The sequence below is a fragment of the Phascolarctos cinereus genome, unplaced genomic scaffold (genome assembly GCF_003287225.1).
Source record: "Phascolarctos cinereus isolate Bilbo 61053 unplaced genomic scaffold, phaCin_HiC Scaffold_4;HRSCAF=312, whole genome shotgun sequence".
Classification (NCBI taxonomy): Eukaryota; Metazoa; Chordata; class Mammalia; order Diprotodontia; family Phascolarctidae; genus Phascolarctos; species Phascolarctos cinereus.
The window spans coordinates 11,395,396-11,409,707 of NW_027555847.1; the positions used below are offsets into that span (position 1 = coordinate 11,395,396).

At 46.0% G+C, this 14,312-nt stretch overlaps 1 protein-coding gene and 1 long non-coding RNA gene across 5 annotated transcripts in view; one reads left to right on the plus strand and one right to left on the minus strand.

Annotated features, from left to right (window-relative positions):
* Positions 1-4,144: 4,144 nt before the first annotated feature.
* LOC110197044 (uncharacterized) lies at positions 4,145-8,495 on the minus strand. Its single transcript, XR_002321392.2, has 2 exons — positions 6,992-8,495; positions 4,145-6,489 (listed from the first exon to the last, which is right to left on the minus strand). It is a non-coding gene; the product is annotated as an uncharacterized LOC110197044 (long non-coding RNA).
* A 64-nt stretch (positions 8,496-8,559) lies between these two features.
* Positions 8,560-14,312, plus strand: part of CACNA2D3 (calcium voltage-gated channel auxiliary subunit alpha2delta 3) — a 1,023,339-nt gene continuing 1,017,586 nt past the window's right edge. For all 4 annotated transcript variants that reach the window (XM_020970614.2, XM_020970616.2, XM_020970615.2 and 1 more), the window contains exons 1-2: positions 8,560-8,769; positions 9,531-9,612. In XM_020970614.2, coding sequence (XP_020826273.1) covers positions 8,648-8,769; positions 9,531-9,612 — 204 coding nt within the window. In that variant the 5' untranslated portion in view covers positions 8,560-8,647. The remainder of the gene's footprint in view (positions 8,770-9,530; positions 9,613-14,312) is intronic.

Here is a 14,312-nt window from a genome sequence, read left to right on the forward strand (position 1 = left end):
TTTGAGCTCCAAATTCTATCCCTTCCCCTCTCCCTGAGATGGTAGGCAATCTGATATAATTGATACATGTGCAATTATGTAAAACATTTCCATGTAAGTCATTTTGTACAAGAAGACGAATAAAAGCAAAAAAAAGAAAAAGTGATAAATAGCATGTTTCAGTCTGTTTTCAAATAGTACCAAGAAGCAGATAACGTGCTTCATCATTACTCCTTTCGGATTGTCTTGGATCATTGTATTGATGAAAAAAGCTAAGTCATTTACAATTCTTCATCATACAATGTCATTGTTACTGTGTACAATGTTCTTCTGGTTCTGTCCATTTCTCCATGTATCAGTTCATATAAATTTTTCCAGGTTTTTTCTGAAATCCTCCTGCTTGTCATTTCTTATAGCACAACAATATTCCATTACAATCATATACCACAGCTTGTTTAGTCATTCCCCAATTGATGATTTCCAATCCTTAGCACCACAAAAAGAGCAGCTATAAATATTTTTGTACAAATAGATCCTTTTTCCTTTTTTTGGATGTCTTTGAGATATAGACCTAGCAGTGGTATTGCTGGGTCAAAGGGTATGCAGTTTTATGGCTCTTTGCACATAGTTTCAAATTGCTCTACAGAATTGGATCAGTTCACAACTCCACCAACAGTGCCTTAGTGGCCCAGTTTCCCCACATCCCCTCCAACATCCAACATTTTCCTTTTTGGTCATATTAGCCAATCTGAGAGGTTTGCAGTAGTAACTCAGAGCTGGTTTAATGTGCATTTTTCTAATTAATAGTCATTTAGAGCATTTTTTCCATATCACTATAGATAGCTTTCTTTGTCTGAAAATTGCCTACAGAACACTCATTTTATAATAATAGTTCGTATTTATATGATGTGTCAAGGTCTGCAAAGACCTTGACATAAGCTATTTCATCAGTATCATCATCATTATCATCCTTATCATCACTCTGGGTGATAGGCGTGGAACCTGAGACCCAGAAAGATGAAGTGACTTCCCCAGTGTGTCTAAAGCCAGATTCCCACTTGATGCTTCCTGTCTCCATGACTATCACCACATTTCTTTCTTGCTTAGCTTTCTTACTTGCTTCTTCCATGTGGTCACTGATCCCTAATCAGATTATAAACTCCTGGAGGTCAAGGGCAATGGTGTACATTTCCATCATATCTGAAAAGTATGATGGTTTATAGATATATAAATATATGGACATAGCATAAATATTTGTTGACCAAATGAATACAATGTACTGATTGAGTCTGGGCCCTTCTGGGAAGATGTTGGACTCAAGGATTCACATGGGGGAAGAGGAAAAGGACCTGTGATTTCATTGGTCTAGGCAGCTTTTGAGGAAACTTTCTGCCAAAGAAGATTGACATGTGCTCAGCAACTCATTGTCATAGAGGGTTGGTTGCCTGGTAACATGGAGAGGTTGTGACTTCCCCAGGGTCACACAGTTGGCCATATTTAACAAAACCCAGGGCTTCCTGACTCTGAGACCAGCTAAAGCTTTACCATTATACAACACCACCCCTGAGGAAGTGCATGGCAGCAAGTGCCCTGCTAATGAGGGCAATATCGAGCCTGTTTCACTCTGGTTTCTAGAAGTGTGGAATGGAAGTCTCATGGATGCATGGCTGACATGCTCCTCCAAGCCGATGCCTAAGGAGGTGAGAGCCAGCCTGCCTGAGGTGAATGCTGGGTGGAAATCTCATCTTCTCCCTTCATAGCACACCAAAGGAGGGAGCTTTTAAAACATGCTAGGACCCAGAAATAGGACTCGGGGAGTTGAATAGGCTTTGCATCAGCTGATGACCAGTTCCTCCCAGCCAAGGGTGGAATCCTTGAATGTTATAGCCTCACACTTAGAGCATAGCCCTGCTGGTGCTCTGGTCCAGCTACTTGCCTCTGATCACATATGGAGAGCTATCTTCAAGAAACAAAGATGGGAATTTGCATGTTCATGTCAACTGGAGGACCTCTCTGCTTATGGTGAATTTTTTCTCCTGTTTCTTCTACTCCATGGCCAACTTCTGTCCTTCTCTCCTATTTCCTTCACTCTTCCTTCTCTCTCTCCTCTCTCACTTTCTTCCCCTCCTGCTCTTCTTCCCTTACTTCTTTCCTCTTCTCTCTCCCTCTTCTGATCTAGGGGATCTGGGTAACTAGATGAGGTGGGAAAAGACAAGAGGTCAAGAGAAAGCCAATCTGACTCTTGTCTGGGTGCCTCTCAGATTCCCCCACTGTGAGGCCATCAAAGCAAGTGGGGAAGAATGAATTGTCTTAGAGTTAGAGCTACCCATCTTTTTCTTTTCCAGGCCCGGAGATTCAGAGCCAAAGAGGATTGCCTAAGTCACATGGGTAGGAAGTGACAGCAGCAGACTTTTGCATCCCTGTCCTCTGACCCCAAAGCCAGGCTTTTCCCACCACACCACTGTCTTTTACTTTCTCATTTTACATATGAGGAAGCTGAGTACCAGCAGAAGGGACTTGCCTAAGGTCATAAAGCCAGTCAGTGATCAAAGCCTTCTGACTCTCAGTTTAGTGTCTTTCCCCCCAAATCCTGTTGTGTACTCTTCTCAGTCAGCAAGAGGCACAAATGGTGTTTCCTCTTTGTGGGCACTGCCCACATTTACTCTTCCATCCTTAGATCTGCCATGAGGCTTTACTCTAAATAGAATAAAGAACCCAGCAGGAAACTTGGATTTGTGAGGCACTATCTCACTTTTGCAGAGATGCTGAGGGGATGTAACCATCATGTGGTTGAGAGGAACAGGAGCCATTTCCATTGTCTTGGATTTGTGTTCTCATGGTGGCCATTATCACACATGGCTGAAGAGATGCTGACCAGGCCTAGGAGAAACTAGAGCATTCAGGGAACAGAAAAATATGATATTAATCCAAATGGAAAACTTGCTTGGTCCTGACTTTTGGGTAACTAGGAGCAGGGGTTCAGTGATGCTGAAGCTTGGCAAAGGAGGAGGCACATCAGGCCAGATTTCTACTCCCTTGTTGCCCTTTTTTCAGAAAATACAACCTCTCAGAGTGGATCCCATGTTTTGTCCTCTGTTAAAATGGGGTTGGACCACGTGATCTCCAGGGTCCTTTCTTAGATCTAATTCTATGGCCAAAGAAAATTTTTTCTAACATTAGTATGTGGGTGAAGGACTGATATAACTTTTCAAACTGACAAGATGCTGATAATATATTAATTGACACATGAGATTTACATTAGGTGCTTTACATGCATGATCTCATTTGATCCTCACAACCGCTCTGGGGTGGAGGTGCCATTATTATCCCCATTTGTGAAGATGAGGAAAAGGAGGCTCCGAGAATCTGAACTGTCCCTAGGGTCAACACATAGTCGAGTGTCTGAAGTTCAATGTTTGGCATTCCCAAACCATGCCACTTCTTTCCCAATGAAACCCTAAACCACCAACCCCCAAACCTTACAGAAGTGCCCTTGATGAGTATATTTTGTCCTGATGAGAAATTTTTCCTCATTCAGTATTTTATTCTAATTTTATATTCATTTATGTGTTTATGTTTTATCTATGTGTATATACATGTCATATATGTATAGTATGAATATAGTTCATACTTAGCCACATGTATATGCTGTTTTTCATGACAGATTGTAAACTCCTTGAAAGCAGGGAATATCTTTTTTCCCCCTTTGGATCTTTGGTGACTCATAGAGTGCTTGACTCACAGAGATGCTTAAAAATGTTTGTTGAGCCATTGATCTTGGCACAGCGCCACATTCTGAGCAGAGTGGACGCTCAGCTCCCATTCCATTTCTGAGCTGAAGCCTTTTCCAATTCGGTCTTATGGGTGCTCTTTCATCCTCCAGACTGACACTGGGCATTGTTTGCTTGTTGTAGCTCCAAGCAGCCTAGGTGCTCATTGAAGGCAGGGTCTGCCATTTATTTGACCACCTCTGTCTCTGAAGCCCAAGCTTCCTTTAAGTTCACCGACGATCTTCTCCTTGAGGCCTTTCTTGATCTCCCTCATGCATCACTGTGTATTTATTTTGCATGTAAGAGAAGGGTCTTATACTGCCCCAGTTAATGTAACTGCAAGATGTTAAATCTAAGGGTAGTCACCTGAAATGAAGTTTTAAATATGGAAAAAAGATGGTTCACATTACTTTAATGAGTACCAATACCTTTGGATCAAAAAGGAAAGAATTAATTGGCTAACTACACAAAGTAACCACATGGCTGGGGGCCTTTAAACATCAGAGAAATGTCAGCAGTTGGCTTAGGCCAGCGTTGGTGGAAGACTCTAGGATTAGAAAGGCTTTGAGGAGGCAGAACCTTTACACTTTCATATTGGAGAGAAACAAGGGAATGGGGGTGGGGTAGTAAACCCAGAGGGAGTGAGTGTTATGCTCTCCTCCCTCATCTCCCACTATTGAAGACTGGTAGAAGACAATACATATCCATCTGGGAGCAGAGAGAGATATACTGAGGAAAAACATGGAAAAATAGAGTCACTGTCATACAGGATACTTCCTGAAGGACAGGTAACTAAGGGTTGGACCACTTTAGTGTGGGACCTGTTATGCAGAGAGAATACCAGCTATGGACTATAGAAAGACACCAGTCTTTGAAGTCCAGAAGAGAGCTACAGTAAGGGGAACTTTACCAGGACTCTAGCAAGGGACAAAAGGACATCTAATGACTAGGAGTTGGGAGTTATCCCTTTGTGTGCAAGCCTCATGACTGTGGTCCTCCTCCAGTGAGAATGCGTGTTAGGGGAGACGTGCTCAAATTTGGAGACAAAATATTTTTAACCACTGTTCTCAATACACCTTGGCGAATACCTTTCCTTAAAAGTATTTTGAATCTGACTGGTGGCTGATGGGAAGCCCATGGGTTAGGGGCTCGTGTGTGATTACTAGCAATCCCAACCCCTTAGGGTTACACCTAGAATTCTGCAGAGAATAATGGTCAACAATTCTCTGGGGTCCTGGCCTACCAGTTGTGCTAGGAAAGTAGTCGTGGGGTTAGAGGACCATCTGTGTGCTAATTCCCTGATAGAATGTAAGCACGTTGAGGGGAAAGGCTTTCATTTTTGCCTTTGTATCCTAGCACTTAGTATGGTGTCTGGCACTTAGCAGGTGATTAACAAATGCTTGGCCTATATTGGGCAGGAAGAGTGATAGAGGATCTTCAAAAGATGGCAGAAGTACATAAATCAGTTGTGAGAGTGTATCAAGCCTTAGAACACAGGCCTGGGTGTCACACTGCACTCCACCATGATCTTCTAGAACCTTTAACTATGTTACCTAAGGGCTGCATTTCAAGACATCTCGACGATGCTACTTCAAAGGAATGGAGCCTCATATTTTAATGTCCAAACAAATTTGGAAGTCTCATGCTGTCTTTTAACTGGATTTGGGGTGGGGACAAGCACTGCAGGCTGTGGAATTCACTGAGTTGGTAGAGAGACTGCCCCTCAAATGAGAATGTAAAAACAAACAAACCAACCCAAACTCATGCTAATGGGAGCCCTGATCCTGAGTCACATTACTAAAGCGTCTTTGTTGGACAGTCTTTCTCTGGGAAGGTTTTTCCCAGGTGTTAAAGGAGGATTGTAAGGTGTGGGGAAAGCTTACCCACCTCACCAGCCAACCACAGAAATCTTTGCTTTCTGCCTAGCTAAGGATGGGCACCTGGTAATACCTACATTGAACCATAGTAAACCCAGATATAGAAAGACGTCCTGGATGGCAGGCAGCCCAGATCTGCGGGCGGGGGGATAAATGAACAAAGGGGGAAGTTTTCTCTTATCCCCCGCCCCAACTCAAAAGCAAACTGGCCCCTTTTATTCTCCCTCTCAACTCTCCAATTACATTCCAGTTTTCCAGAGGGTGGAAGGGGTGGGGAAGCAGGAGGGAGGGCTGGCCTCGCCTCCTTCTTCCCCAGAAGCTTCACTGCTGAAAGCCACGCTTTCACAAACTTTCCAGGTTTTCGTCAGCTGTGCAAGCCCCCTTGGATCGACCACACTGTGGGGGTCTCCGTAGGCGACGTGATCTCATCAGAACAGGTCTGGGGTGGCTGTAATGTCAAGCCAGCTGTTTAGGGCAGAGATTTCCATTTAAATGGGATGAAGGGGGGGGGTGGAGAAAGTAAAACACGAGTCATGGAAATAGATTAAATCAAGGCAAGAGACATCTTGCCCTGCCCTGGCCTCCCCCCCCCCCCTTTCTCCTTGAAGGCAGCAGCTTCTGTCGCACAACCAATGGGTGAAAGCACCAGCTCTAATTAGGCATCGCAGAAGGCAGGGCTGGCTGTACGCATCCTACTGTCAAGGCAGAGTTGAACTCCTGGACCAGCGAGAATGACTCAGCCGATGTTGTCCACGACATCCCCGCCCCAGCACGCTGCTGGTATACATTCCAAAGTTCCCCGCACCCGAGAAAATCTTTTGCTTCTCTAGGTGATGCATAACCTAGCAAAACCTAGGAAACACCTGAGGACAAAGATGAAAGAGGGTGTAAAGGGGGTACGGTTTGTGCAGCGTCCTAGTCCCGAGTGCAGGGATGGTTTAGGATGGCGGGGTAGGGGAGAGGGCGGAGACAGGTGCGAGGAAATTGCCCTTACAGTGCTGGGTACCTGGGGCCTCCAGGGATTTCCTGGCCCTTTTCTTCTGGTAGGGGGATGCCCGCTAGTCTCCCAGTGAATCCCGTATTTTGGGGGTTCCAATTGCTCAGCCTGCCTGGGCGCACTCAGGAGGCATTTCCCCCCATTTTGAAGCTTTTACGCCCTGTGACCTGGGGCTATAGTGTGTAGGGATTCGGAGGGAGTAGGTGCCTGCATCTGGGCATCACCTTACAAATCAGGGTGAGGGAGGGGACACCCCAAGTCTTTACCCCCCAGCCCTAGCCTTCTCCTTCCCAACCCCCAGCGTGGCTCGGTGCCCGGGTAGGGAGCACGCTGCATACACATGACTCAGTTCTCTGTGGGATCCCGACCTGGAGCCGAAGGAGAGGGGGCAGAGCGGGGAAGCCGCCGCTTTGTTTCCCTGGTCCGGGAGGGAGTGGGGGCCGAGCCGCTGGTACCAAGGCCCGGCCCGTGCTCCTGCGCCTTCTCCTTTTCCTCCTCCTAGGCTCTGGGGCTGGATGGCAGATGCTTGTCACGCAGCAGTGCGCTCGTCAGAATCAGCCGGGGTTCCCCCGGGGCTCGAGGTTTTAGCCCCAACAAGCCCAAATCCACCATCTACCCCCACCCCAGGAAAAAAAAAATTGTCTGGCCGATCTGCTCCCTTCTGCACTCTCTGCAGCCAGGCGCCCTCTCTCACCTCGCCGGAGCTCAACTACGGACTTTTCTTGCCGGCTGCCCTCCACCTTACCCCTCCTCTGTCTCTTCCCATCCCCGAGCCCCGACACAGACGGCGGCAGCAACCAGGCTCCCCCAGTCGGTGGCTGGGCCAGGGCGTGGGTTAGGCAGGGCTGGGCGCAACTGGGGCCCGGGCTCAACCCTGAGAGTGGGCAATGGCCAAACCGTCCCGGCCTGGGGAGGGGGAGCGTTGAGCAGGGCAGAGAGCTAGGGAGCTAGCGAGAGGGCCCCGGCGCCCCGAGATCTTCATCTCCTCCCTCTTCCCTCCATTCTAGTCTTGCTCCTAGCTGACGCCTTCTCCGCCGCCTCCCGGCTGCCTGGCTGGCCCGGGTCCGGCCCGGCCCTCTTCAGGGTGGTGGGCGCTCTTAGGAGCGGGGGTGGGGGTGGGTGGAGGAGGAGGAGGAGGAAGAGAAGGAGGAGAAGGAGGAAGAAGAAGGCGGGGGCCCCGCGGGGTCAGGCTGGAGTCAGCCCGGCGCTCACGCCGCTCACTGCGGAGTTGGGGTGGACTGCGCGCAGGCAGCGGCGGCGCGGGCTCGGGCTCAGGCACAGGCTGCAGAGGGGCTGGGGCTCAGACTCAGGCTCTGGCTGCTGCTGCTGAGAGCAGGCGGGCGGGCGGGCAGGCAGGCAGGCAGGCGAGTGCTTCGCCACCGTTACCAAGGACACACACACTCACACACACACAACTCTCTCTCTCTCTCTCTCTCTCTCTCGCACACACATACACAGTACTTTTCAAGTCATTCGCGCTGCGCCTCCGGAGGGTCCTCGCTCTGTTGCCATCCTCCCTCGCTTCATCCTTCTATCTCTCCATTGCTCCATCCCACCCCAGGGCAGTGGCTCCCAGGAGTGGGGTGGGGTGGTGGTGGTGGTGGTGGTGGTGGTGGTAGAGGGACGAGAACACACCAACCGGGAAAGCCTCCCGGCCGGCCAGCTTAGCCTTCTGTCCTCTTCTTCCTCCCTCCCTCTACCTAGCTGTCCCTCTTCCTCTCCTCCTCCCTCCCTCCATCCTTGCCTCATCTCTCTCCTCCCTCCCCCCTTTCCCTTTCCCTTTTGCTCCTTCCCAAGTAAGCTCTCAGCCAGGAGAGAGAGACAGAGAGGGAGAAACACAGAGGGAGAGAGAAAGGCGAGAAGAAGAAGGAGGAGGAGGAGAAGGAGGAGGAGGAGAAGGAGGAGGAGGAGGAGGAGGAGGAGGAGGAGGAGGAGCCCGTCCACCCCGCTGCGCTCTGCTGGGGGTTGGGGCTAGCTTTCCCGCGCGAGTGTCCCTGGCAAGTGCCCCCGACAGCTAGCCCACCATGCCGGCGCTGCCTAGGCTGCTACGCTCTTGTTGGGGCATCTTCGTGCCCTTCTGGACGGTGTTTCTGAACACCACGCTGGTGGACGTGGTCGGCTCGGAGCAGCAGATCCCCCTGTCAGTGTAAGTGCCCTTTCCCCCTGCTGCCGTCTCCGCCTCCGGGCTGGGGGATCCATGGGCTAGGGGCTTGATCTAACATTTGCTCTTGCTGCTGCTGCCACCCAACTTTGGTTGGGCGAGTGCAGGTGCCCCTTCTTTAGGCGCCGGGTTTGTTTTCAGCTGCATGCTAGGGACAGCAACCCCAAAGCTTGCTTCGGACTCCTTTCCCCAAGTCCCGTCTGTCAGGTTTGAAAACAGAGCTCAGCCAGGACCACTGCAGGTCCCGGCGTCAATCTCCCCGAGCAAGTTGACCGCTGTTTACCTAATCAAACTTTGCTATGATCCTTAATTAAGCCCTCTCAACCGCCCTTCCTGAGCACCTTGGTTGGGGCTGTGTGTTGCAAACCGGGATGTGTAAGTTGGTCTGAGTTCACAGCTATCTAACTGGTCTTCCTCCAGGAATTTAGATAAAATAATACCAGCGATTCTTTGGAGGAAAACCGGCCGGCCAGCTTAGTCCAAAGCAAGGCCCTACCTTGCCTAGGCAGGTGAACTCCAGGTACCCTGGTGAGCTTGTACTTTGCCTGGCTTGGCTTTTCTGCGCTGCCTGGTAGGGTTTTTTTTTTTTAATTATTTAAATACTCCATTAGGGTGCAGTTGAAGCAACAGTAGTGTGTGTGTGTGTGTGTGTGTGTGTGTGTGTGTGTGTGTGTTTTGGGGTTTTATGTGGTGTTGTTGCCTGTGTGTCCCCTTGTGTGACATCTGTCCTCTGCTCTCTTTTGCAGTGTGAAGCTCTGGGCCTCTGCTTTTGGTGGGGAGATCAAATCCATTGCAGCCAAATATTCAGGTTCCCAGCTTCTGCAGAAGGTAAGGTCTCCTCTGCCTGCCGTGGCAGGAAGCAATGTCTTGTGAGCTGAGCACAGAAAATGGAGGCAGACTTAGTTTGCCAAACAACCACAAGGGCTGAGTTTTAGCCCTCACCAGGGAACCATTGACCCCTGCCTCTGGGCACTGTACTGTGCACTGACTTGTCCCTGAATCCTTAGTTATTTTTAGATGACACTTGATTCCAAACACAGAGAAGCCCGGGTACTCACTGGCAGTGTCCTGGCCGGAGCTGGAGAGTGGAAGCTTTTGCATGTTCTACCCTCTGTGGAGATATTGCTGGTTCAGTGAGGGAACAGCTGCTCCCTGCTGGAAAATGCAAACTTGATGCTGGGGGCCACGCCGGTGCCCAGATCTGCCTGCCTCTCGCCTTGGCCCTGGGCATGCAGTTCACTCTCTCAGGGAAAGAAGGCTACGCTATTGTTTGTCATCAAGGCCGTTCTTACAACCCTATTATTCCCCAATCATCTCACCCCAGTGCTGGGATGTATTACATACATCATTACAGATAAGGGGAATGAATGTGGTTATCTTTCTGCTCAGCTGCACACTGGGTAATAACCTCCGAAAGTAGCCAAAAACTGGAGAAATTGGGCTGTGTGTACACAATTCTGAAGAGTAATGAGGATGGCGAATTGATTATTAGGTCTTTATCAAAAGCTTCATCAACTCGAGTTTAAATATGCAACCTTCTGTGGAAATCTCCTTAAGAAGGGGTGTGTTTGCTGTTGCAGCAGGGGTAAGGAGAACGGTAGATTGCAGGTTGGCCAGTCAGTAGAACTCACAGAATGAGTTAGGAAAAATGTAGATATAAAGAGATACCCTTACATTAGGAACTGATTCCCTACTGTGGCTCCAAACAGATTTGATGATCAACTTAACTTTTGAGATTTTTTTTTCCCTATGATGTTTGGGCCAAAGTAACATATGTGTTATGCATTCTGCCTGGTAACTAAGTATGTATTTTATTTATAGCATTGAATTTCAAAGGAAGCTTTGGGAAATTATGGGAAGCAGTTTTTCACATTGGTCCCTAAAAACAAAACCTTATTCTGTAATGAATAAAGAATGAGTTAAAAACGGAGTAACATAAGCATCCTTTTAGCAAAGGGGTCATTATTTATGTCCGTCCTTGGGAGCCCTGAAAAGAGAAAGGTTTGCCTAATATTGGCATTGCCAAAATGACATCAACCCATTAGACCCAGCTGGTTAATTCTGCAGGTTCTAGTCTGCCAGTGGGAGAAGGGCACTAGGAAGTTCCTGTATGTAGGACGCAGGACCAGTCCCTATCTATACTTCTGGTATCTATCAAGCTTTACCTTGCTGCTTGGGTTTCTGCCCTACCATCAAATGTATCACTGCCCAGTTTGGGCTGGTCCATTATCCAGATGCAGTTTTAATTTTCAAAGCAGGTTGCATATGTGCAAAACTTTGCGATTTTTTTCCCCCCTGCAAAACACTGGTTAAAAATTGAGTGCTAAAGACTGTGAGAAAAGACAGGGAGAGTTTGTGAATTTCTTAGTTACTCTTGAACATCTGATTTGGCCACTTTCTTAGACACTATGAAATTGCTATCTCTTTTCTCTCTGAAGTTAATCTACACACACACACACACACACACACACACACACACACACACACACACAGCGTCTCTCTACTGGCTATTCAATAGTAGCTAATTGGAACCAGTGAAAATGATACTTTTACCTTCTCATCAGCATCCTTTCTCATATTGAATCCATGAGCAGATATTTGTTTTTGTCATGCCTGCAGCTTGACAATGGTCTAATTTTTTCCAGCTTTTTATTGCTTTTGTTGTTACTTCTTACTTCTGCATGGAGCTCTATTGCCAGATGAAAAGGGATGGCTGTGAATTTGTCTAGCATGAAAGTATGGACCTTGTAGCAGTGATTCTGAGAGGGCTTTCTCCACTGTCAAATCTAACTGCTCTCCAGTGTACAGATCTTGGCTCCTTTGGGGTTTTGGGAAGGTGAGGATCCAGGTCAAGTGCAAGTACAGGGGCAGTAGAATGGCATGAGGTATAGACATGCCTCCAGGCATGCTGAGTGGAGATGTTTCAGGATGATTCTGGAACCATAGCTCACTGAGTGCAAACATCTCAATGTGCATGAGAGCAGCTTGATTGGAGGAGAGTATTTGAAACTGATTTTTGTTTTATCTATGAAGTCAAATGATAATTTTATTAAAATTTTGGTAACTAAGAAACTGTGAACATAATACGATCTTGCATTGTCTACTCTTCTTTGTCGGCTATGTATGGAATGATGTGATCTTCTTTAGAAAATAATCTGTAAAATAATAATAATAATAATAATAATAATAATAATAATAATAATAATAACCTGCAAAGGCCTGCTTTCTCCCCTCCTCCTTCTACATTTCCACTAAGGAAGCCATCAATGGGTAGAGTATTGGACTTGGAGTGAGGAAGGACTATTTTTGGAATCCCAGCTTTCGAATAGCCACTAACTATATGGCCACAAACACACACACATGCACACACACACACACACACACACACACACACACACCATAGATGCCACAGGTACCTCAGTAGGGCCTATCATATGATATACACTTAATAAATATTCAGATTAGAGTAGATAGTCAACTGGAAAAAATTAGTCAACATTTGCAAGGATTTATATGCTCCAGGGTTTTTATTTTGTGGTCCAAGTTTTAAATTTTATTTAGTTGGTTTATTAATGATCAGATCATTGGCTTAGAGAGTTCCCAATGTGCCTGGGAGAACACGTGAGAACCTCAGAGTGAGATGCTTGGCAACACTTGGACAAGCAAAAGCAGAGGAGAGATGCAAATGGAAATACGGTTTTAAATATCTTTTTGCATGGCACTTTTAGAGAAGCTAGCCATATAGCTGCAGCCCCTATCTATAAATGTCTGATGTCATTTGCCATGAAAGGAATGTTCAAATCTTAGAACTATATTGCTAATGATAAAGTTGCTTTTAACTTTTTTTTTTTTTTGTAAAATGTTTTGCCCTGGTGCAATGCATTAACAGTACCTCCAGAAGACTTTAAGAAGAGATGCTATATTATGCAATAGGATGGAAATGCCCTTGGGCAATAACATTCCTTTAAAATATTGTTTTTAGTTGCATGAGGTCTACTGAAAGGCACCATACAATTTTATACATTACATGGGATCTCTAAATAACCCTTTGTGCTCTGTATCAGTGAAATAACAGATCGAGTTTTGGAGTGGGGTTTTAGTACACAAAACTTAAAAAACTCATGACAATCACTAGAGACTCAGCACTGATTTGACATCAATTTCAGAGTATTTAGAGGAGAGAAAAAGATTTCTTTTTGGTAGAAGATTTTTATGAAATTATAAAATTTGAGGTAACATTGTTATTCCTTTATTGTTTGTAAATAAATTTAAGAGACATTTTATGTACTTTATTTTTACGGCTTTGTTGGATTTTTATAGGAAAAGAGAATATTTTAACTATTGGGACTTTATTTCCCAAGTTGGGTGCTTTCAGCTCACAATAATTGATATTGGACTTTTGAGGTTAATTTTTTCCCAAATCTTTTTTCCCCTTTCCCATCACAAACAAGAAAATATCAAGTTGTGAATATATTATCAGTTCTAAAAAATAACTTTTTAAACCCACTATCATGATGTCAGCAGAGTTCTAGAACACTATGTGTTTTGGTCCTGAATGGACCAAATGGCAATGATGCAAGGATGTGTTGGGCTGGTATCTAATTTAGAGGAGTTTTCCACTTCTCATATGGATTTGGCACCATAAAGGAAGATGTCTGTGTGCTACTGTATAAACATCCAGGCCACCCTCTCCTCATTACCTTGTGCTACTGGGCTTATCATTTGGTATAAATTGGAATTAAGTTCCCTCTATGACACAGCTGCCCAAGAATTCAGCTTCCCTCATCTTTCTATAGCCCCTTCCTCCCCATCCAGCCAAAATGGCAAGTATCATTTGGCCTCATTGGGAGCACTTTTAAAAGACATTTTTATAATATCCTATTTGTGGAATCACTGGGCACCACAAACATGGAGACCATGATTTTGTGTATTTTACTCAGAGGTCGTTCTTCCAGTAGGCATCATTTAAACATGAATGGTGTTTATTTCACTTGCTTCAGTCAAAATTCTTGCAATTATGGGACTTACATTCCAGAATTCAAGAGCATAAAGATTTCTTTCCAAATGCATATTCCAGGGTGGTGATAATCCTAGGCAGGGCAGGACAAGGCAGGAATATGGGTAATATCTCCACCATAAATATTAGAAAAAATAATTGACTTTTATCTTGCAAACCTCTTCTAGCTCTCAGAGAATTCATAGAAAGGCTTTATCAGGTATTCATTTCAAAGATTTCTTATATGCAAAATTGACATCTCTGCCTACAGGACAGTCAGTGGAGGCAAAAGGTTGATTGTTTTAAACATTTGGATGGTTATCACTTTTCATCAATGGGAGAATCATCAAACCATTAAATAATTAAATAGACTCCCTTATCTGGAATCTGGGAGGAGAGTTCTGAAGGATGCCTGATATCAGCGACTTCTAGTTTGTGGTAGGTATCCACTTAAGGGAGCATTCTTGTTGAATAAACACTCATCCACTGACATCCTGTGCTGTGCTCTATGCACTATGGAGGCATTAATCCT